The sequence below is a fragment of the Vidua chalybeata genome, chromosome 5, assembly GCF_026979565.1.
Source record: "Vidua chalybeata isolate OUT-0048 chromosome 5, bVidCha1 merged haplotype, whole genome shotgun sequence".
Classification (NCBI taxonomy): domain Eukaryota; kingdom Metazoa; phylum Chordata; class Aves; order Passeriformes; family Viduidae; genus Vidua; species Vidua chalybeata.
Window position 1 is genome coordinate 32864461 of NC_071534.1, and position 24906 is coordinate 32889366.

Consider the following 24906-nt stretch of genomic DNA (forward strand, 5'->3'; position numbering starts at 1 on the left):
GAATACGTTTCAACCCTAAGAGAGAATACGTTTCAACCCTAAGAGAGAATAAATAATACACTCCATTAGAGAATACATAGCTGTGCTGCAAACAGAATCAGGCAAACACCTGATGGAAAGCAGGTATATCCTCTGTTCCTTAGGGAGCACAGCAAGATTGATAATGGTCTGTCACACTGAAAGAAAATAACCATGAAGAAAAGCAGTTTTATTCACCTTGATTAATGTCAGGGATTTTTTTCATTGTGTAAACAATAACTCACAGGTATTCAGGCACCCAAAGCTTTGTGAGCAGACAGCAACTGACTTTGCTTGAATCCAAACTCATCATATAAACCTCTTGATAGTTATTATTCTAAGAAGCACATTACCTCTGTTTTTGCCTGCACAGACTGCAAAGTGCATGAGTACTGAAAGAGCCTGAGAAGCTGCTGGGGGAGGGAACGCAAATTTATTCAGACACTTTTAAAACAGTAGACAAGCACTTCTGCTAATCCTAGAGATGTGCTTGTTTTTCTAAACTGTTGCAGCAAGTGTTCTTTTAAGATAGTAATAAAAATTTAACTTTATCTAGCATTACACAGATCTCACATAAAATTAACACTAGTGTGTATACCCTTTGCAATTTCAGCTGTGTTCAGATTAACCAGATGGGGCTTGCCCAAATTAGTATCTTTAGACTATAAAAAGGTACTTTTTTAAGCCCTTTTTTTCAATGGGAAACTGTGTTTCCTTTGTTTAAATATCATATATGCCTGGTTTTTAAAATTGGTTCTGAAAAAGTGGAAGAACAGAGTCATAACAGAAAAAAAGGCAATTTCTTACCCAAGAACATTTTTTCAAGAGCACGCAAGATAGGGATGACAACACTGTAACACTTCAGTAACAATTAGTCATCATGTCTTAGCAGAACATAATCTAATACAACTTATTTTTCTAGGATTTTTGTTCACCTTTTTTCTTTTTAACATCATGTACTTTAGAATGCCTTTTTGTATCAGATATTATTGTTTTTTTCCTTCCAGATGCTTAGAGAGGATGTTCTTTCTTTTGATTCCTCTCCTGGGAAAAAAATTCAGCAGCTTGTTAGTTTCCTCAGTACTCTTTGCATAACAAAAGGTAGCATATATGGAAGCCCTCATTTTTCTCTTAGCTCTACTACTCCAGACCTGCAACTTCAACTTAATTCCTTGGGCACTAAAGATGTTCAGCAGCTCTAAGGATTAAATATACTCAGACCAAACAGACATCAGAATCTCATACTGGATCCATGGAATTAATAGGGACTGGAGTTCTAAAACAGAGTTTAGACAAACATAAAAACAAAATATTTATTCCAAGTGAATGAATACATCAAGAAAGATGTGACTTGTTAGAAAGATACCTTACTTCTCTTTTCTTGAGTGGCCATGTTTACAAGCTCTCATTATATTTTGCAAAGTGCAACAGAGTAAGATACATTCCTACTCACATCTCAGTCTCAGTCTAATTATTGTCACTATACAATTAAGATAAAAATATTTTTTGTTATTCTTATCTTCCACGTGTATCCTCTTTTCCTCTTTAATGCTGTATTTTATTATTTATTTGTTGTCCTTTTTTCTGCATGCTAATAGTGAATTATATTTTACATATGCTCAAAAAATTCTAATAAAAGCACTAGGACTTCAAAAATAAGCTTTTCTCTTTTTTAATTGATGGAAAATCTGCAAGTTTAATTAGGCAACCCATTGATATAAATGCATCAACAAATAATTTTCCCACTCATGAACACAGCACAGCTAACAAGAAACTGCCTAGGAAGTTTTAATTCATTTGGGTACCAAAGTATTTATACCAAACAGATTTGGGCCAGATAATAGCTCTCCAATACAACCCAAAGATTACAGACTGAACCCCAGCAGGGCAGCTGATTCTTAAGCACCAGGAAATCTTCCACTGGGTTAGACCACACATCCTTCACTTTCAGGGTAACAGGCAAGCAAGTGCATGCCAGGAAAATGCCTGAATGAAGAAGGGGTTGATAGAAAACTGTCCTCTGCAGGTAGTCACTACTTAGGCTCTTCTACACTGCTCTATAAATAAGCTGGTCCTGATGACCTGAAGACAACATAGCACAAAGATCCTATGAAGTCTGTTAAGTCTCTGTCACAGCATATGCACAGTCAAGATGGCCACGATACACAGAGTACCCTCACAAAATTTCAGAAAACTTTAAGCATTCACCCATACAGAGTAATACCATACCTCATCAGAAGGCTTTAGGCATCTGTCCATACAAAGTTACACAATACCACACCACTTTAGAAAGCTGCAAGCATCTACCCTGCTTGTTCTTTAGCCCAACCTTTTATACCCCTCATGTTCATGCATTACACCTGTGCGCCCTCTGTTCCCTTTGGGATTGGTCGGTGCACCTGGGCACTCCAAGTCTCATTACCCTCAATGCTGCTCACCTGCTTTCCACAGCTGTAGCCCACTGGGGATGAGGCTTGGCCCCAGCCCCACTCCCAGTTACTACAAACTGTGTGCCTACAAGCCTCTTGTTTACAATGCAGGTTATTTTTCTGTTTATACTCTGCACCATGTGAATCCAGAAAAGAAAAAAGTGAGCCTAGTCTAAGACTGCTGATACCAGCCACTAGTAAAAATTGAGGTTATCTTGAGATTAGAAGTATCAAGAGAAAGGAAACACAAACATAATACCTTAAAAAGAAGAAATAGAAATGTTTTTTAAAATAACAATCACATTTATAATGTAATATTTATAGCTAAGTCAGATGTTTAGCATTAATAACAGACATAAGGAAGCAATCATATTTATAAAGGATATATTTATTTCTGAAGATTCAAAGAGGCTTTGAACTTTTTTCTTTTGCATCTGAAAAGCAAACATTGTACTTGAGGAATCAATTAAAAATATCAGAATAAAAGGGAGGAAACAGCATTATCAGTTCAGAATTTCCAACCTCTTTGCAATTTGCTTCCACTTAAGAACATGACTGGTTCTTCAGTGCAATAACTGCATAGCATCTCGGGGACTTCACAGGATCAAATAACTTCACAAGTCCAGACCAGGCAATGTTTTCCTGAAAATTATATATGATTGAAGTGCATAAAAATTTCTTTGACTTATAAGCTAAAATATTGTACTAGGTCCACATTTTGAAATACAAAATTGAAAATAAATAGAATTATCCTAATGCAAAGCAGGAAAACCACTTATCTAATAAGAAAATAGGGGAAAGTTTGTTGTGAAAAAAGGATGCCTATAATAGGATCAATTTTAGAGTAATTTAATTATTTCTGGTGCTATCGAGTCAAAGCTTCCCATCTGCTTAATCAATAAAACTTTGCTTTTCGGTTGAACTACAGCAAAGAAATTGGTTGAACTAGAGCAAAGAAATTAATACTCATTTTATGTTGCACATTCTACTACTGAAACTAAGTTACTGACTTTTCAAATGAATCAGGCTGGCTGGATCTGGTCATCATGCTGCATTTGGCTTTTATAACTTTTACTTTTCTTCCTAAACACATTTTGTGAATCATTCAGTGCAAGATTAAATCCATGCATATGTTACATTTAGAAAAGGTGAATTAGTGCTATAGGCAGAAAGTTTGATCTCCCATCTTGGAAATCATACAGATTTCTATGCAATTTTTAACTGGTTGGTGTTTGGGAAAATACATCATTATTTAACTATTTCAAATTGCCTCTCTGTAAAAATACCAGTTAGAACAAAGACATACATTTACTACAATTCAGTTGTTCCAAGTGCATCGTGACAGCGAATAAACTGATTTTTCACTCACGATAAAAGGGAGCTGTTAAAATGAAAGGTTTACAGTGGAAAAACACAGCTATTCATAGGATGAGTTTAAACTTTATTTTAAAATTTTATTTTGACCATGGCCCAGAACAGAAGTTGGAAGATGCTACCATTTCCTCCTAGGAAATTATTAGTTGTGTGAAAAATGTTTATAGGTGCAGAAAAAGTATTACCAGGGCTCCAAATCAGTGTTAGTAGAAACTGTGTAATAATGGAAGTCATCATGGAGTAAATGTATTAGCATTTGCTTATTATATCCCAGATCTATAGTTGTAAAATATATCCAGGCTGTATGTTAAGTCAAATGTACCTCAGCTGACCCATACAGTTAGAAAAAGTGGACCCTCTCTCATTATCATCTTAATTAAGAAATAGTAAAAGAAAGTAATAAACATTTTGGATCTAATTCAATATTTTTTGAATTATATGTTCCAAAGCACATTAATTGAAAGTTTGAGTATTAACAGCACAATATTTGTTTAGCATTTCCAAAATTTTTTAAATTATTAAATATCTCATTATGGTGTATAAAATGAGATTTGATGCATCTTTGATTAATTTATTTTTTACTATCTATTGACTAGTAATTACCATACAATTAAAAGAGCATAAACTTTACTGTTGCTGCTTTGTTGAAAATAAAAACATCTGCTGGGCATATGTTTATACTAAATGGAATGAATGCTTATACTTTTACAAATATGATGAGAGTAATAATTCTGCAACAGAGACTTTTGGTGTGCACAGTAATAAATTGACTGAAATAGCCTCATTTCAGTGATGTAGCCTTTCGGTATCATAAAAGAGAATGCAAAAATACCTGCTCCTTGAGGTAGCAAAGACGATCCAGAAGTATCAAAACTTCTATGCAAGGAGACAGAACAACCTTCAACTGAAAGAAAGATTAGATGCTATATAATCCTTTTGGGAAAGACAGGCAATACACTTCCAAATGGCTACATATCCTCACAACAATTCCAGGAAGGTCAATAAGTTTTTAGGGGTTCTGTTGTACAAATGTTGCCTTGCTAGTTTTCCCTATGGGGCAGACATCTTCAAAACAGATTATATTAAAGATCAAAAATACATGGAACACCATAAAGTCAGGGAACGATGTTATTTAGTTGTTTTTCAGACATTGTCCAACAAGAAAATAATATTAAATGTAGCAGAACAATTTTAAAGAGGGAACTAATGAATTTTAATAACAAGTTTTTTATGAAATCACTGCATGGAGACCAGTCTAGATTTAAAGGGAGACTAACATTCCATTTTCCAGTGCAATAGTCTCTCTTGAAAAAGAATCTTCCATGTGCTCACTTTATTACTTTACTTACACCTAATATAGTTCTGGAATAGGATACACTCCGAAGTATGGAAGGGGGAACTGCTTTGTTTTTTGAGATTGCATACCACAGTGTAAGACACATAAAACTTTACAGAGCTTTGTTGTAGACTAGCACATATATATGCAAGGTAGTAGTATTAATCCTATAACTTTTACCATATTAAATGCTTCAAGCTCATTCATTCTGTGCTTGTACTTTTCATAGTAATCCATTATACAGCTGTCTGGGAGCTGCAAGGGATTAAAAAAAGAGATATCAGAGTTATTCTAGTTACTTTTTAAAGGGAACTTTAGAATTAAATATTGTCACACTACAAAATGAAATCTGTGTTTTGTTTTTGAAATTAGCACTTTGCTAATATTTGTAATAATTTTCCAATAGCAGTTTCTCAGTTCTTATTTACAGTAACTGTTCTTCACACAGTATTTTCCACTGACATGAAATACTGAGATATATCCATTATTCAGAAAAGTCCAGTCATTCTTAAATGAGAATTACACAGCGAAGTGGAGAGTGGCCAGCACTGCCTCTATGACTGTAAATGCCACAATTTGGGGCTGACTTTGATACACAGGCAGTTCAGGAACTTGACCAAGCCTTTTCAGCCCTTGCTGGCCAGTGCAGCAGAGCAGGTGCTGCAGCTGTGACCATGACTGCTCTTCACAAAGCATGCTCTTTATAGGGCAGCCAGACCACCACATCTCCTGGCTTTTGAAGGTCATGATTTGTCTGCTCTGCTGACCACAGTCTTGGACACTAAACAACACACTTGAGCTGGCCAAAGTAGTGGGAAGTAGGATTGCAGCATTATTGCTGATGGAGGCTGCTGGGAAGAGCCGGGCTGGAAGAGTCTGATGCACTTCTGCAGTACTGGGAGTTTTGCAGTATGGCTGTTCTGTCGTGGCTATGGAATGAGAGTCCAAACTTAGCAGAAAACTAACGGCTCTGACAGACATGTAGATGTGGCACAGAGGGACATGGCTCAGTGGTGGACTTGCAGTGCTGAGTTAACAGTTGGAATTGCTGCTCTGAAAAGTATTTTTCAGCCTAAATGATTCAATGACTCTCTGACAAAAGACAAGGAAGTGCTGAAAGTGCTTAATAAAGCTGAAGTGCTTAACAAATTTTTGCACATTAGAAGAATCATCTGAGAGCATGTGGCTAATACAGTTGCAAAGAAGTAAAATCTTTGTCTAAAATAGGGAAACAAATCAGGAAACATTTAAAAAATACATTAGTTTTCAAATCAGGTGAGTATTATGAACTTTATCCTGGGACAGCCAAGAAGGGACTGAAGTGACCTCAGAACTATTACTCATTGTCACTGAGAAGTTCTCAAAGAGAATATGTCAGACAGATAGCAGATATGTATCTTTTATTAGAGAACAGACAGTTCAGATCCAATGTACTGAAAAAATGGAAAAAAAAAAGAATTTAAAACAACTTAAAGATAAGCAAATGAGCAATAATCAACACAAATTCATCAAGAATAAATCATAACTCAGTCTACTTCACTTGTGAGGAGGGTAAAAGGATTCATGACAGAGAAAAACAACTGGTTCTCATATATTTTGATTTCAATAAGATTTTTGGTAACATTTCCCATAATAATTTTATAAGCAAATTTAGGAAACAAGTTTCAGATTAAAGTACCAAAAAGTCGGCGAAAACTGTTTGAATGACCATAACCAGAGAGTGGTTCGTAATGGGTCTGAGCAACTGGAATGACCTGCTGACTGGAGGTCCATTACGGAATGCAGTATTTTCATTAAGAATTCAGACAATAGAACAGAAACCACATTTGCTAAGTCTGTAAATGTGCAATAGGAAGGCATTGCCAGAACTTAAAGTAACTTTCAGAAACTGGAGCATTACTTAGAGAAGAAGTTTGAAATGTTGTGCTAAAGAGCAGAAGGGACTAGGCTCAGGGAGAAATAATCCGTTGTTCAGGATGGGGAGCACCAAATGACAGTCTGGAAGATAGGGCAGATCATAAGCGGACTGAGAGTCCCAGTTGTGCTACTGCAAAAAAAAAAACCCCCAAAAAAAAAAAAACCAAACCCAAAAAAAAAAAAAAAAAACCAAAAAAACCAAAAAACCCAATCACCATTCTGTGAAATGTATGGGAGAGCAGCCTGCAAAGTGCAGGAAGTAATCCTTCCACTCTGGCAGTGGAAAAGCTCTAGCTGGAATACTGCATCCATTTTTGGGCATCAGATTTCAAAGAAAGAAATGAACTGTCTGAAAAAGCCCTGAGAGGGAAAATAGATCAGAGATCTAGAAAACATGACCTATGAAGAAAGACTCAGAGAACTGGAACTGATGAGGCTAAATGAGACAAAATTAAGAGTGGGGATAATAACAGTTTTTACATGGCTATCACCAAGAAGTAGGGAACAGTTTGTTCACTGTGTCTGTAGTGGATAGGGCAAGAACTAATGGGCTTGAATTGCAGCCAAAAAAAACCACCAGTCAGCCAAAAACTTGAAGAAATATTTTCTCTTAGAGGTTAATTAAGGACTGGCAAGGTTGTCAGTCTCCATCACAGGAAGCTTTCAGAAGATCTGACAAATAATATTTTCAGGAATGATGCATAATTCTAACTCTGCTTTAAAATAAGATATCAGAAAAAACTTTTGTAGTATTTCAGTCATAATGTTTTAATTTAGAAAGTACATTTTCCCAACTGCAAAGGCAAGGCTGAGTAGCTTATCCAGCAGTACTAATGTGGACTAACAAGAATTTTTTTGGTCTTATTGTTATTTTATTTCCTGTGAAGCTGTGCAAATATTTTAGAGTTGTTTTTGTTTTTCTCTTCCCCTCTAAACAGTCAAACCAACAAAAATATACCAGTCATGAAATAAATAAAATAGTTTATTTAACCTCTGCCCTATAAGCTTTTCATTTCAACTGAATATTAATAGGGGTTTAGTGTAATGGATTTTTGAAATTACAGGCTATTAAAATGCAAAGATCTATATTTGGAAAAATGTGATCTTGAAACCTTTCTGCTTTTGCTTCCTTTAAGTTCTCCATTTTTCAAGATGAAGCATTCAAATTGAAAGGAAACAAGCTGTGACATGTTTGGCAAATAAAAAGTGGGTCAAAAAATGTCTCTTGCACATTGCCATACTCAAGTATGTGCTTTTCCACTTCTTCTCTGCCTATTACACATTCTGACAGAACACATCCTGCTGTCATGGATAGACTAGGTACTATTCCAAACTGTGGCTCAGATAACAGTTTGGTGAGCGAACCAATTCAATGCAGCAGCTCAGCTGGAAAAGAAAGTGTCCATTGAAAAACACTAGTAGAGAAGGGCATGAAAAGAGTAACTGGTAGCCAGCCATGGGGCTTTTTATTGAAAGACAACTAAAATCTAGATAACACTGGCGTTGTCTGAAACTGCAACAGCTTTCCACCTGCCTTTGGTACCTAACACAAACTTCAGCTCTCCCTCCAAGGTGAAGTAGGAGTAGTTTACTCTTGGTATTTTTGAAGAAGAATTGAACTTCCACATGCAAAGCAAGCCCATTCAGCCACTGAAGTTGTCCAAGCAACTGTTCTCTGTGTTGTCACTCACTTTTTGTGTATCAAAAAAAATTCTTCATATATATGCAGTGAACTTTTTTCTTACATTTTGATGTTGATACTATGAATATGAAAAAACTCAAATATACACATTTATCTTAATAATGACTCTGCACTCCAAGATCTAGCTTATGTTACTGACACTGAAGTGACCTTCATTTCATTTTGGCCAGTATGTCTTCCCTGATAAAGCTACAATGTCTTCTGGTCTTTATCAGGTTGTCAACAAAAGGACCTTAACTCTTTGCATTGTGATGGTGATGGAAGCTTTATTTTGAACTGATTTCTTTGTGGATTGATGTGGTCACAAACAGCAGGAACAAAGAAGAGGACCTGGCAAGGTCTCCAGTGACCTAGTTGTAACAATACTATATAGGTATACCATAAATACCATATGGTGGAGATGGCACTAAACATGAGCCATAGGGCTGACTGATCTGTTGTGAACATGGTGAGACTGTCACAGAGCTCTGAGAGCACGTGAGATACCACACACCTGAGCACACTCACCTTGGGCTGCAGTCCCACAGGCATGCTGACAGAACACAGGCTGAAAAGAAAATATTCAGGCACAAGGTGTGGGGCAATTACTGATACCACACTTCACGTTGCTTTAGAGAGGATTTTTTCAGCGCTGTATCCTTTCCTAGGCTAAGAGTACTTTCATTGAATGAAAGTCTCTTTTACTGTCCAATGCTGCACATGTCCTCCAAAGAAGAGACAGCCTAAGGATGCTATTCCACAGTCTATTAGATGCAATTCCTCTTTGCTACCTCAAACAGACTGCTTCTTCCTGCACTGACTGCACAATTCCATGCTTCCTCTCTCTACTTTTACCAGCACTATCAGGAACACTAATGAGAGTACAAGAAAACTGTAAGGCAATCCTTCTAGCAGAGCAATGTCTTAGATCAGTTCAAAGCATTTGGGAGAACATACCTAACAGGAAATTTTACAACTTTTCCAAGACTAAGGTAGTTAAAAATAACTTAATTTTATATACTGTAAAAGAATGTAAAACAGAAAATGAAATTACCAAGTGATTAATTTAGAACTTTGTTTAAAATACATTTCAAATTAATGGAATCTATATTATTTATAATTATACCTAACTGAGATACAAGTCACATCTCTTAGGACTCCTTGTCAGAGTAAAATGCTACAGTACCATAACTGGGATAGTATTTTGTCTATGTGAAAAACAGTTATGCTTAAAAACAGCATTATGTGCTTACACTTTATAGAGTACTATGCAAGTGTTACCTGAGCTGTCATTTAGTACTTTCCTAACTAAAAAAGGAAACAGGAAGCCTGTGAGATGAAATTCCTTCTGTCCAAGAAAACAGCAAAGAAAGTCAACTCTTCAACAATTGTAAAATGCATTAAGTGTATAAATCCATGTAGTACCTTCATTTTTTGACTGTTTTGACCGTCTCAGTTAATTCCTTTTCAGGATTTAGGGGAAAGTGGAGAGCATTGTTCCGTGTTTGTCCAATGGCTGAACACAATAAAACCTACCAAATTACAAATATTCTTAGCAATACCAACCAGTTTCAGATATTCACTGTCATTTCAAGACATCCACAGACATTGGCTGTGGGGTAGACATTAAGATTGTAAGAAATCTCAGGCTAAAAGTCCCTCTCTTTCCCATTTCTTGCAAAAAATTCTTGTTAGTTCCCAGAATAGCTGCATATATTCAGGTTAGTTCATGTCTTAATGTATTACACAATTCCACTACTGACAGTTTCCCAGTCTTAAGTGAGTGTTTTTCCAACTCTTTTTAAAGCAAGAGAAAATTAAGGCACACAGTAAGCTTCATGTTATCTCCCTTCATTCCCAAAAGAGAGTTCCCCATTCACGTTAATTAGGTAAAATGGTGAACAAAAGGAAAAAGAAACCTTGTGACAGAAAGAATTTCTCCGAAATCTATGTGACCCTTAATGTTTTGTCTGTACAACACCCAGTCTACAGGAACAGAGTGAACTATGACAAAGAAAACAACCAGGAACAAAATACTGCTTCAGTATGTATCCAGACCAATTACTGCAGCCCTGTGCAGGGATCTCTAGATATGGCCCTCTACAAGCACAAAGGAACAGCTTCACTTTTACAAGCCCTTGTCCTCATGGGGTACTTCAGCCACACCAGTATCTCTTGGAGGGACAACAAAGCAGGGCATAAGCAACCCAGGAGGTTCCTGGAATGCTTTGGTGAGAACTTCCTTCCCATGAGATAGGGGAGCCAATGCTCTCAATTCTCACCAACAAGGAATGCCTGGTGGGGAATGTGAAGCTCAAGGGGAAGCCCTGGCTGCAGTGACCATGAAATGGTAGAATTCAAGGTCCTTGGGGCAGTGAGGAGAGCACACAGTAAACTCATTATCCTGGACTTCAGGAGACCAGCTTGACAGAGTACCATGGCATAGAGCCCTAGAGGGAAAAGAGGCCCATGAAGGCCTATGGTTAATACTCCAAGCTTAAAGAGGAAGTCAGGCAAAAATACCATGAGGTCAGCAGGGAGAAACAATGATCTTCTGGCCAAACTAAACAACAAAAAGGAAAGCTATCATGAGTTGAAGCAAGAACAGGTAGCCAGGGAGGAATACAGAGATATTGTCCAAGCATCCAGGGATCAGGTTAGGAAAGATAAAACTCTCATAGAATTAAACTTGACTGACATCAAGAGCAACAAGAAAAGCTTCTAAAGGTACATGTGTGCACTCTCTGCAACAGAAGGCTGGTTACGCTGCTTACAGAGAATGCTGAGATACTCAACAATTTTTTTGACTGAGTCTTCACCAGCAAGTGTTTCAGCCACACCACCTGAGCTGCAGAAGACAAAGGCAGGAACTGACTAAATGAAGAATGGCTCACTGTAGAAGATCAGGCTCAAGAACATCTTAGGAGCCTGAAGATGCACAAGTCCATAGGACCTGACGAGATATGTCTGTAGGTCCTGAAGGAACTGGCAGATGAAGTTGCTAAGACACTATCCAGCTTATTTGAGAAGTCATATCAGCCTAGTAAAGTTCCCATGGAAAAAGGGGAACATAATCCATAACTCATTTTCAAAAAGGAAAGAAAACTGAAGGCCTGGGGAACTACAGGTCAGTCAGTCTCACCTCAATGCCTAAGATCATGCATCAGATCCTCCTGAAAACTATGCTAAGACACATAGAAAATAAAGAGGTGATTGGTGACAGCCAACACGCTCATAAATGGCAAATTGTGCCTTCAAATCTGGTGGCCTTCTATGAAGGGGTTACTACATTGGTCGATAAGGAAAGAGCAACTGACATCATTACCTGGACTTGTGCAAAACATTTCACATTATCCCACATGACATCCTTGTCTCTAAACTGGAGAGTACTCAGTGGATAAGGAATTTACTGAATGGCCACACTAAAAGAGTTGTGGCCAGCAGGCTAAGAGCGCGGCTGCGCAGCCTGGAGAAATGAAGGCTCCGAGGAGACCCTAAAGCACCTTCCAGTACCTAAAGGGGACCTATAAGAGAGCTGGAGAGGGACTTTTCACAAAGGCATGTAGTGACAGGACAAGGGAAAATGCCTTTAAAATGAATGAGGATAAGTTTAGATTACATAAGAAAGAAATTCTTCACTATGGGGGTGGTGAGACAAGGCACAGGTTGTGCAGAGAAGCTGTGAGTGCCCCATCTCTGGCAATGTTCAAAGTCAGGCTGGTTGGGGCTCTCAGCAACCTGGCCTAGTGAAAGGTGTCCCTGACCACAGCAAGGGGGTTGGAACTAGATGACCATTAACATCCCTTCTTTGATTTTATGATAGATGGCCCAGAAAGCAATTCCATTAATTCTGAAGCTGTAATCAATATAACCATACCTGTGAAGCAGCATGCTCACACTAAAAGATCTTTCCCTGCCCTTACAGAATGAGAATATTTTGTCAGAAATTCAGTAGTCATGGTTTATACCTCATTTTTACTACTGAGGTGAAGAGATGTGTGAAGGGAATGGTCCTGTACCAAGGCAGAAAAAAGGATTTCACTTGCAGCTAGGTGTTTAACTGACAGGCTCTCCCACACTAAAAAGAAACACCATGAATGGAGGAAATTATGTTTGCTCACTTAATAGGAAACTTCAGTTCTTGAACAGTAATTCTTAACAATGAGTGGTGCTAGGTTATTGATAAATGCCTTTTTTTTTTTTTTTTTTGGTAGAAAAACTGTTTTACTATGTTGTCTCTTTCTAACTCATTTCTGACTGAGACTCTTTTCAAAAAGAGTCTAATTCTTGCTTCACATAAGCAAAAGCTTCACATCTATTTCACAAAGGGAAGACAGAGAGCAGTTTCTTCACATGAATTATTGGCAGGATCCAAGAACTTATCTTTACTTAAAATCAACAGCCAAAAAAACCTTAGTATTTGGATAATTTACCTGGTAAGTCTTCATCAGTGTAATATTTAGCAAAAGGCACACACTTACAAAAATGAGTATCAAGGCAGGTTAGGTGTTTTATATATTTGCACCCTTCATCCTGCCTCCACAATTGCCCTGACTGGAAAATGACTGGATTGCCCAGGGCTACCTTTTGATCAGAAACAGAAGTATTGGTGTGTATAAAGGAAGCAGCTGTGAGGCTTATCATGAACCATTAAGTTTGGAAGAGTGTTTACATCCCACAGTACAGACTCAGCTTCAGTGATAAAAACCATGCATGACAAGCTACCAAACCCTGGCAGGGATTCCTAGAAACAGTGCCTCTACTCCTCTATTTTCCTTTCCAGTACTTTTATTATCATACAGAGATGAAATTCTTTTTAATATTCTGATAAGCTTACTAAAAGACTGGAGACTCACAGTTTCTTGACTTCTGTGTTTTAGAAAATATCTTTGCACATGTGAAACAGAGACCCATATGGAAACAGTTTTTTCTCACAGTTCTCTGGTTGTATTCCACAATGTCACTAAGTTTTAGCTGCTTTTTAAATATAACCTAAATATATTTATGCATTAAGACAATGATTGCCTCCCTTTTTTTTTTTTTTTTTTGTGAATAACAAGGACATTTTGGATTATTCTGGAAGTATGCTTCATATATGCTTGCTCCCACCTTATATTCTTCTCAATACATCAATTTTGTCCACTGCCAGAGACAAAGTAGACATTTGGTCTATGCAGTACAGCTGCTCTTTTGTTCATTTCTAAATAGAGCTAAAAAACCAAACTCCACATAAATTTATCTTTGATTTTGTTGTCTTTCATAGCAAATGTTTAGACTTCATCACATTTCTAGCTATGTATGTTTTTTTTCTGAAGAGAGGCATTTAACATATTCTCCAATATTGTGTAGATACAGCGCTGACTCCACCATGAAAACTGCAGGGTCAGAACCACTGTTAAGGGAGCAGTAACAACTTTCCTCTCAGTAGTATCAAAATAGCACTGGTCTTGTGCTGCTGCAGATTTCAATATAGCTGGGAAATAAAAAATAATATTGTTTACATCAGCATAAAATCCAGTCTTCAGTATGCAGCCAGCTGCACATAAAATGAGGAGAGACATGAGCAAAAGTAAGCATTTATTTGAATCAGGTCTTTAACAACCACATAAATGTGCTGCATGAAGCACTGTTGACAGACATCTTTGTCTCAGGGCAACTTGCATTTGTCCAGACCCTTCTTAGCAAAAGGCAACATATCTAAAATCAGACCTCTTGACACAAACTTTCTATGCTTACTGGTTTTAAAAAAACACAGTGAACAAATCTATACTAGCCGAGTTCAATCAATGATCTCGTGAACTGATTATTACACAAACAGTCCACTATTGCTTTTGGGTGACTGTATACGCATGAAGAAAGACATATTTTTATTTCTAGCTGGGGTGAATGCAAATTGTTATTGCCTATTCATACAGGAGAGCAAACAGGTAACTACATTCTCTAGATGTGATCTGCTAACTACAGAATTAAATATAATCCTTTTAAAATATAGCACACTTCAGGCGTAAGTCCTTTTCTTAGTGGTGTCAGGATGATTCCAATGTCATTTGAATTTACTCACTTATTTGGCTTTGCCTGTTTCTCCTAACTCATGCTTTGATGTGCCTGGCAAATTTTAAGTGATTTGCCATTTTGACTACAGGTTTTAAACACTACCAAAGACTGCAAAAACATTTACCTTAAATATTTCACATGCTTGCCATTCCCACTTTTCCTTTGATTGTACTTAATTTTAACAACCTGTCTAGTATTCTCTAGTGTCTCCTTTGCACAACTTGCTGTCACAACATGGTTGTGAGCTTCACACAGTCATATTCCATGCCTAATGCTATGTTGCCATCTGTTTACCAATTGAGCAGTTGTAGGACTAAGACTAAGATACTCAAGAACACAAATAAAATCTCAAAATTATTTTTTAATCTTTGTTTTTAAATAGAGATTTTTAAATCTCTATTTAATCTCTCTATTTTTAAATCTCTACTTTATATTTGCTTCTTTTTCTGTATCTAACAAAGTGATTTAAAATCTTCATCTGCTTCCTTAACATTTACTAATTTAAAGGTATTAAGTCTTCAAACATAATATTCATATAGCAATATATGACATAAATCAAGTAAATGGCTCAAACATTGCACTGTGATGCTGACTTGAGAACTTGCATGGATATAACAATTTCATAATCACTAATTAGTGACTCACCTTTGAATCATCCAGTTCCAGCTTTTTCAGAGACTGTCTGACATAATCTATGAAGGAGGATGATTTGGAGAAGGTTTTTCCAACATGTCGATCACTGCAAATACAGTACCGAGGTGTAGGCTTTTATACATCCAACAACAAAATTCAGATATTTTTATCAGGAGAAATAAATCAGTTGGATGGCTACTACTGCCAAGTTAGTAACAACTTTCCTTTTTCCCCCTTCCACTTAAAACAATCTAGCTAATACTTGAAATAACTTCTAGACATAGCAACGGTCTAATTGTATTATGGTTATAATACAGTTATTATTTTACCTAAAATTTTGAGAGGTAGTTAAAGTTTCTTTTTAATTTCTTCATTAACATTTTTATTTCCTTATATGAATGACAATATTATCATAGACATTTCCTTCTATACTTCTATATTACTTCTATAATCTACCATGATGCTGCTGTAATTTATTTAACAGCAACCACTGGACTGAGCAAATGACACTTTTGCTTGTTACCTGGTGTTCTTATCCTTTCAATTTTTATTTCACTAAATGGTGCCAGAATTCCATCCTGTTCACAACTCAATAGCTTGCATTTCAAGCCAGACAAAAATGTATGTTGTTTCAAAAAATGCACTAAAATAATGCACAAAAACTTAAAAAAAACATATAGGAAGAATGAATCCTAGCAGACCAGTCATATTTGTTCTCTTCTCTGTGCTTGAAATATCTTGGAGAAACAACACAAAGTTTTTTTTTAGTCTGAATTCACTTTCTTGACTGAGTCTAACATTATTTCTCTTCTAAATGTGCAGAGTAGGAGTTAAATATTCAGGTACAGAATTTTCATCTACTGAACTACTTAACAAGAAATATACTCTCCCCACACCCTCCCAGTGAAAAACTGAATAGAAGTATCTTAGTTTAAAACTTTTCTCCCTCTTAATTCTTAGTAAAACCTATCTCCTTATCTAAAACCCAGAATGAACATCTGAAGTCAACAGAAAGATTTGAAAAGATTTCACTCAGTGGCAGTTCTAATGCTGTTTAGCTGTCAAGGACCCTCACTCACTGAGAATAATTTCTGCTGTTATATTTAATATTCAAATGCACCTAAACATTTAGGTGCATTGCCTGAGAATCAGTTAATGATTATGTTGCTACGTCATTCCTACGAAGATGGGCATTTAACATCTTGCTCAGAAAGAAAAAAAACATGGGGGTGAGACAGGTCTTTCCAAGGTAGTTATTGTGTTAATTACAGACATATAATCTTAATTACTTCCTCCAAATTCTACTTCGTTCAAACACTGAAAAATCTACCTCACAGTTTTTCTTTTATTTGCAATTTAGCAGCCATGACTTTTTGTGTGATATTTTATGCAATTTTAAAATAAAGAAACATTTCTTTTTTCTGGATTTTGACCTTCTGAAGGGTAAGCCATCTGACTCTACATCCAGTAAAAGTTTTAAGGGTATTTGCATTAGCACTTGTTTTAGATCAGGATTATACTTCTGAAGTGAATTTTCTGGTTTTCCCCACCTCTCATGCATTGGCTCACACCATGAAATAGTATCAGAGCTCAAAAAGAGTTTCTTTTCAAACTAAATTAAACTGAAAGGTGTGCTTCTGGATGTGCTCCTAGTGCTAACAGGCATACATCCCACAGAAGAAGAGAAAATTGAATCCAACTGCAACCACAGAAGAGTATAATGTAGATGTCAGGTCCTCAGTAGTAGCTCTCCAAATCCCATTCCTACAAGAAAGCAGCATTTGCTAGTGTAGGCACAGGCAGTGAGTAGCTCTTTAGAGCAATGATGGCCATTGAGTTGTCAGCAGTTTTTCTCAGGACAAACAGAAATGCCTTTTTCCATCTGCAGTGTCAAAGCTGCCAGGACCTCTGCATGACAGGGTAGCCCAGGACTGCATTGACTGTTCAGTGTATTTTCTGCGTATTCTCAGGTGAAGATGTGCTTTACCCACGTACCCAGTACCAAAGAGGGCCTATTTCAGCTACAGGTAAAGGAAGGACAATACATTTGTGATGTGGATTGAGGATGAGCAAATCTACCTTGCATTTTAATACTGATTTGTATATACAACCTGGTAAGACTGATTCCAACATCCTTCTGCTTTCCAAAACATACTTTCTCTACAGCACAGAGATGAAAGAGAATCAGATCAGTCTTTGGTTGGTATTCTGTGAATTCAGAGCTTCCTACCTTTTGGTGACGCCATAAATTTCTTCTACAATAACCTGAAGAACAGCTCGATAAAACAACGATTCTGTAGGCAGCTGCAAAAAAATTTACAATGGCAAGGATTTAAAATTGGCACTGAAATTAAGATCAGAGTAACAAAACCAGTATTGGCTTCCCTAACTATTTATTGAGTTATATACTTTACAATCAGTCATACCAGACTTAAGAGGACAATTTACTAATGTTCTTGCATCCAGTTAAAATTATGTTTTTAAGTCAGCTTCTAATATAACTATAAATGCAAGAAAGAAAATAAATAAATCCAGACTGTCTTGATGGAAAGAAAGACAACAGACAAAACCACACTGCTCATGATCTAAATTCTAATATGCAAAATAAACAACAATTATCTAAGTTGTTTCGAAGACAAAAGGAGTAATTTACCTAGCTGAATCATCTGCGGTTAGACTGTAGTCTGAACCATGCAGAAAGTACTATGCTAAAAAAAAAAAAAAACTAAGAATTTAATGTATTTGTCTATGGAAAATATGTTTGTATAAAACCAGTTAATGACTGCCAATTAAAAATACACAGAAAAAGACTGCTGGGGTCAGTGGGCTTATTGAACATGGAAAGAAATCTCTCAGCCTAGCCTTTTAAATACCTGCACAGTTGGTGCCCACCATCCCTTCAGGATAACTGCACAACAGTAAATCAAAATATTCACAGGGAAAAAATATACATTTTTTAATGTGTAATATTTTAATCCTCTACATGGATTAAAAATGAGAATGATGATGTTTCTAACAGGTTCAAGCTTTTGTCATAACAACATCTATTTTTACATTAGTTGATAAAACATTGGGATAGAGTGATCCAAACCAGGGATATCAGAAGGACACTTGCACTGAATTTATGCATTAGGTGAAAGATAGCAAAGGAAATTAGGAAGGGTAGTTTAATGCCTTAAATTTTAAGCTGTGGTTTTTTTTTTTTCAGACTCTTAATTGTCAAAAGAAAACAGATTCACTAAGTACAAGCACAGTAATAAAAATGCGATTTCATGATGATGCATGCTATCTATCAGGATTTGACATAGCATAGGCCAATATTTCAGATTCCAGATATGGAGAAGTTCAATAAAAGGCCATGGATTAAGAACATTCAAGGGGGAAACCCACATTTAATCTTAGAATAGCTAAAATAAATAGTATTACTTACCATTTGGCCAACTGCAACTCTCTCCAAAGCCTTTAAAAGTCAAGGAATTAAATTGCTGATATGTTTATTCTTTATCATAACATTTTATAAACACATTGTATAAAAGTCAGAGGAGATGACATTTTAAAAGATTAATGGTGTGACATAACATGAGCTTGCACACTTTAAAGTGTTAATACCTTTAGCCACTCATAAGTAGCTACTCCTGTTATTTTGGTTTATTTATAGGAGAAGCAATGACATCCAACTGTTTGGAAATATATACATGGAAAATTTGCTTGTTTTTCTTTCTATTGCACAAGAATTTCTGAGGATTACTTTCTGTGAAAGTGCTAAAAGCAAATGCATTTTTATTGAATCTATTTCTACTGAAATACAAATAATTCACTTTGCATATGTAATTATTTAAAAGTAAATACTAGTCCAAAGGACAATATTAGTTTTAATCACTAGTACTCAGATAAATTGAACTGCTGATATACAGGCAAATGAAGTAACTTCAGATAGACTGCAGTTAAAAATACTATGCATTATTTTTCACTAGAGTCTTCATACTATAAATGCTGATGTAGATGTGAGACTACTTGATTTTTATGATGCATAGTGACAAAGAACAATAATTAGAAGCATGTAATATTCTTTCACAATTGAAAAGATAGTGTGTCTAAAAAGCTTTCAACAGAGTTTTAAAGATCATAGTAGAAATGAAGACAAAACCTCAGTATCTGATTATCTGATACTACATCCAATTAGGTAGCAAACTGAAAATGCCTCATCATTTACAGATTATTATCACCTTTAGTCCCAAACTTCACTACAGTAAATAAGACTGCCTGTTACACAATCACCCACTCCTCCTTCTCCTTGTTATAGAACTGATCTTGTATTTCACACTTTCACACTAATCTTGTATTTCAAACACAGTCCACATAGTTGCGGTTCCTCCATTCATGGCTTTGGCCAACTATCAGGTTTGCCTTTTGCTGCGTATGCTCTCATAGCAGCATCTATCTGCTGCGGCTGAGGAGATGGATATGGGTTCCAAGACATATTGTAAGGCTCTGAAGCTGGAACTCTTGGCAACACCTCTGGCCCTTGCCAATTCAACGAATTTAAACTCTGAGAGTCATGCTCAGCAGACTTTCTGCTAACCAGCCATTTAACCCAAGAAATGTGGGTGCTTAGTGGCTCTGTGCTGGCTCCCTTGTACATCCTACATGGCAAGGAAAATCCTAGTAATGAAAAATGCATATAGACAATTACAAACATAACAGGAGAAGTATCTAGTTACACAGGAGAACTCTCTGCCTTTTGTGAATATTCAAACAAAAAGTTTTTAATTGCCAGATTTCTGTGATTTGTGAGAAATCTAAAATAGATATATTTAGCATGATCACTACTCTCTTGAGGGTCATTTGCTTATAAAATTTATCTTCCTACCACTGCTGAAATACAGCCTGACCTTTTTCTTTCCAAAGAAAATGGAATAGGAAACAGCTAATGTGTCAGCTGAGGAAGGACTGGTATTGTATGACACTGACAAGAAGAAGAGAAAAGGCAAATCCCTTTAGAAAGCACTTTTCTTCCGCTGAGTTTTACAGCTACATCTCTAAAATGAACAATTCTTTTCTTTTACTTTGCCAAGAATGCCTCATGGATCCTAAACCACTGTCCTCCTATATTTTCTCCTGACAGCATTTAATTATCATGGTAGTTCAAGTTCACATAACCTGAATACATTAGTCCACACTGACTCTTTAGTCTATACACTTCTCTGTAATGGAGGTATAGAGCTAGCAGCAGAGCCTAGCCAGAACCTGATCTGATTTATCTGGATACCATAAATTCAAAATTAATAGAGGGAAGGAATAGTGGTCTTTTAACTGAAACAGTGGTCAACATTTTCAGTACCCATCTCTTTTTTCAAATCAGACAACAGCTCATCATCCTACCTTGATGAGGCTAAGTCTTTGAAAGTACTTAATCTCTTGGTGGAATGTTAAAAAGATGTTTCCAGACTCTTAAGCTAAATGGATTTTTAGAGCTCCTCTAATTTTTGGAATAGGCAGGGTTGTTCAGGTTTTAAACAGCTAGAACATTCAATATTATGAATCATGAGGGCATTGAGGGAGTTACTGATTGCAATCCTTCTACAATTACCTTGTTTCTCGCTAAGTCCTTGGCTAAGAACTACTAACTTGAGGGGTTACCTTATTTAAGTTTCAGCAAAGTTTTGGCCTTTCTGTCCACTCTTAAAATACATTTCTATCAATACTCATTTTTTCATGCCTTCAGCAAGTATAAAATACATAAAGCTGGAAGGTCAATACTTTTTTTTTTTATATATAATTCATCATGCTTACAACATTAATGATGTTATCCTGTAGATTCTTGGATTGAAGTCATGGCTTCAGGATCAGACGCCAAAAACAATGAATCCTGTAACATCTGGACAAAGCTCTCATAGAAAAAGAAAAGAAGGGGAATCATACCAAGCATGCTGACATCCTAACATTGCGACCACAGCACCACCCTTTGTCCTTCAAGTACTGGCACATGGGAAATCCCCAGACTTGGTCATGGCATTCTGCAATATGGAGGAAACAAAAGGCACAGCTTTTCCTCTTACAGAATACACAATGGATTGAGCAAGATGAACAGTAGGTAATGTAGTAGAAACACTTAACTGTTTTCATACAGTACCAAAACTTGTGATGGTGCTACAAAAAACATGTTTTCCTATAACAGATGTTTTTGGTTTATGCTGAATTTCTGGTAATTTCACATTTTCCAAAACAATTTTAAGTGAGTGTCCTTTACAAAAATCCACTGAAAAAACAGTCAAAGGGACAAGAGAAAAGTTTGCAAATACTCATGGCAACCTACACCATGCCATGTATCACAAGATGTAGGCCAAGCAGTCATTCCATTCAGCAGGGCTTCAGTACCACTTCTCACTGTCTTCTTATCCTATCCCAAACATATTCACACAGAACAATATGTATTTGTTTATTCCAATTCTGAAACAACATTCTGCTCTAAGGCAGAATGTTTGTTTTCCAGAAAAGAGCAGCTGCAAAGGCTCTTGCTGTTTCTTCAAAACACCAAGAAACATTTGCATCACAATCTGTGCTCAGTTTCAGTATCATTTGTATTTTGAATAACAAGGCAATTATTCATGTTTAACACTAATGCAAGTGTGGGAAAACTGGTACAGAGATTACTTTATAGATGTTCTTAATAGTCACATCTAAATGTACACTAACTCTAAATGCTTAGAGTTTTCTTTAACACATTGTCAGCTGATTTTTAGAACAGTGAATAAGATTTAGTGCTTTCTTAAAAAAAAAACAAACACAAATTGGCCGAGATCCTGGCTTTTTAGCACAGGAAGGTGACTGGGGCATATTTCAGAATAAATCATATAATAGGGTTAAAAAGAGGGGACAGCAGAAAATTTACCAACAGTTGAAGATACATACATAAAAGCAGAATTCACTCCATAAAAGTTAAGCAAAGAAAAAAAAAAAGGCAACTATAAAGAACCCTCCCTACAACTCATGGAAGGGAGGGAAAGCCTTTGGCTTTCTGGCAGAAGTGCCCAGTCTCAGCTGACCACTAGAGACGAACAGCAAGCAGGCAAGAAACCTCTGCAGGCAACATCACACTTTGCTCTCCTCTTAACCCTGAGGAATGTCAGAGGCTCTTAGGGGCCAAATACTGCTTTGAGAACTGTGAATTTAAAAATAGGATTTTAATTATTAGCAGAAGGAGAAAGAAGATTTTTTAGAAATAAAGATGCAATTTGACCAAACAGATTGCAAGTGGTTTCAGCACTAGGAATGTAATAAGAATTTGTAAATGCCTTACGACAAGCTCTAAAATATTAATTAACTTCAAGTCTAATTATGGAGTACATGGAATATATGGTTATTTCTGCTGCAGGAATGGCAACTTATTGAATGCAAGAAAACAATGATGGATATGGTTCCTATTGTATGCTTCTCATTAATATGTCTTTCTAATATCACTGTTAAAATATTACAAAATAAAAATTTGCAAACTGAGTTAGAAAGATTAAATCCTTGATCTTTTCAAGCAAATCCCTTCCAATTTATACCCTGTCCTCTAGGCAAACTAATCATTCATTCAAGTTAAAGTTACTACCCTGTCAGCTACAATCTCAATATCAGTGCATTGTATTCATGCATAATTCAGATAATCTTTGGAAAAGATTATCAGTCAAAGCACCATCTTAATTTAAATTATTGAAACTGTAAAGCAGGAGAAAAAGAGAGAGAAACTAATGATTAAGTTAGAAAGAAAGTTTTCATATGTATCAAAAGTTGACCACACATCTACAGCATTGCTTTAAGTTCTATTCATCTTTTCACATCCATTCTGCTTTAAGCACACTTTAAAATTTTTTAGGACTAATATATTGCTATAAAGGTCATATATTTACAAGCTACATTTAAAAAAACTAGAAATTCTTTTAATGCCTGCAACTCTTTCAGATATACTTAATATTATATAGCTCACTAAATACCTTACTGTGCGTCTATCTAACACAACAGCTGTTCTAAACTGTATAAATCTCAAAAAATATTCAAGAAACATTTAAAGTATGATTTAAGTATTCCATGGAACATTTCACAGGAAACAGCTCAAGTGTCCAACAGCGCATGAAGCACTCACATTATAATTCACTACAGAGTAGCTAATCAGACAGAGTTACCTCTATGAACAGTTAATAAAATGGGAAATTTTACATAATCATTCGATGAGCTGAACTGAAGCTATACTGGTGTTTAGTATCAGAAGATATTAGCTAAAGAGCAAGGACTTTACCTCTAACCCAACTTATAAAAAAGACTGAATCACACAATAATATACTGCAAATATCGCAACAAAACATCAGTGTTTTTTAATTGATATGGTATTTATTAAAAAATATAAGGCAATACAAGTAAGATAAAGGTAAAATCCTTTTCACAGTTGCTAACTCTGTATGTGCACCAATGATGACAAGGAACTTCAAGAGAATGAATTTCACATTGCACATCTTATATAACTCAATGTGTATGTGCATAAATGATGACAAGGAAGTTCAAGATAATGGGACAAGCTTCTCCAATACCTTTAATATTAGGCCATACACAGATTTTCATCTCTAAGAATAATACTACAATTTTTAGTGTGCTAATATTAAAACTTTACTTCACAAAGCTTTACAGTAAAATATGGTCTTTATAAAACAACAGGACCAACAATCTTTAACATTACTGGGAAAAATAAGCCTGACTTAAGTTCCATGGGATGAGCCAGATCAGAAAGGTGTGGAGGCAGAAATGGTGCAGCGTCATGTTCCTCTTGGCATGCTTTTTCCAGCCCTGGTGTCTCAGGAGCTGTAGGCTTTGTGGGAATCTCTGAATCCCAGCCCTAAACCTAATGGCTGCTTTTGGCTGATTATGTAATTCAATGGATTGAAATGGCATTTCTTCTTCTGAGATTTTACAATGGAAATTAATCTTTATTACCCTCCTCATTTTTCTTCACATACACCCTTACTTTGCTTCTTTGTATATATTGTGAACTACAACAAAGTAGTACTAAAACACAAATAACCTTTTTCAGATCCTCCACAGCCTCTGTCTTCCACAACATTGTAGATTTTCAGTCTACTTCTGTTATTCCAAACAAAATAGATAACTACTAAACTGCCTTTTTCCTTCATGGGAATGACTAAATATTCCTTGGCCATGTAATTCACTGTTCCTTAAATTTGTATTTTTCAAAAAAAGTCTCCTGAACAAGCAGGATTTTGCTGGGGGAAGCAGAGGGTACTGGGGAAGAAAAATGCTCTTTAATTCCAGGAAACAGAAACAGCTGTCACCAAAATAATTTCCAAAACCCAAACCGAGAGTGTGTTTTAATTATGTGCATTAAAACTTTGGCATTCTCAATTCTAACCTCATACTTTGTACACACTGAGAAAAATACAAACGTAAGATGGTTTCAGATTTTAATATAT

General features: G+C 36.1%; 1 protein-coding gene across 3 annotated transcripts in view; it reads right to left on the reverse strand.

Moving 5' to 3' along the window:
- Positions 1-2817: 2817 nt before the first annotated feature.
- METTL25 (methyltransferase like 25) overlaps positions 2818-24906 on the reverse strand; it is a 47156-nt gene continuing 25067 nt past the window's right edge. Inside the window, exons 6-13 of one of the 3 annotated variants that reach the window (XM_053942310.1) lie at positions 21365-21459; positions 18873-18902; positions 17673-17746; positions 15455-15548; positions 5338-5412; positions 4654-4725; positions 2970-3089; positions 2818-2881 (exon numbers count right to left, since the gene is read on the reverse strand). In XM_053942310.1, the coding sequence (XP_053798285.1) occupies positions 2991-3089; positions 4654-4725; positions 5338-5412; positions 15455-15548; positions 17673-17746; positions 18873-18902; positions 21365-21459 (539 nt within the window). In that variant the 3' untranslated portion in view covers positions 2818-2881; positions 2970-2990. Of the gene's footprint in view, positions 3090-4653; positions 4726-5337; positions 5413-15454; positions 15549-17672; positions 17747-18872; positions 18903-21364; positions 21460-24906 lie in introns of all 3 variants that reach the window. The other 2 variants (XM_053942309.1, XM_053942311.1) reach the window with 2 other exon arrangements.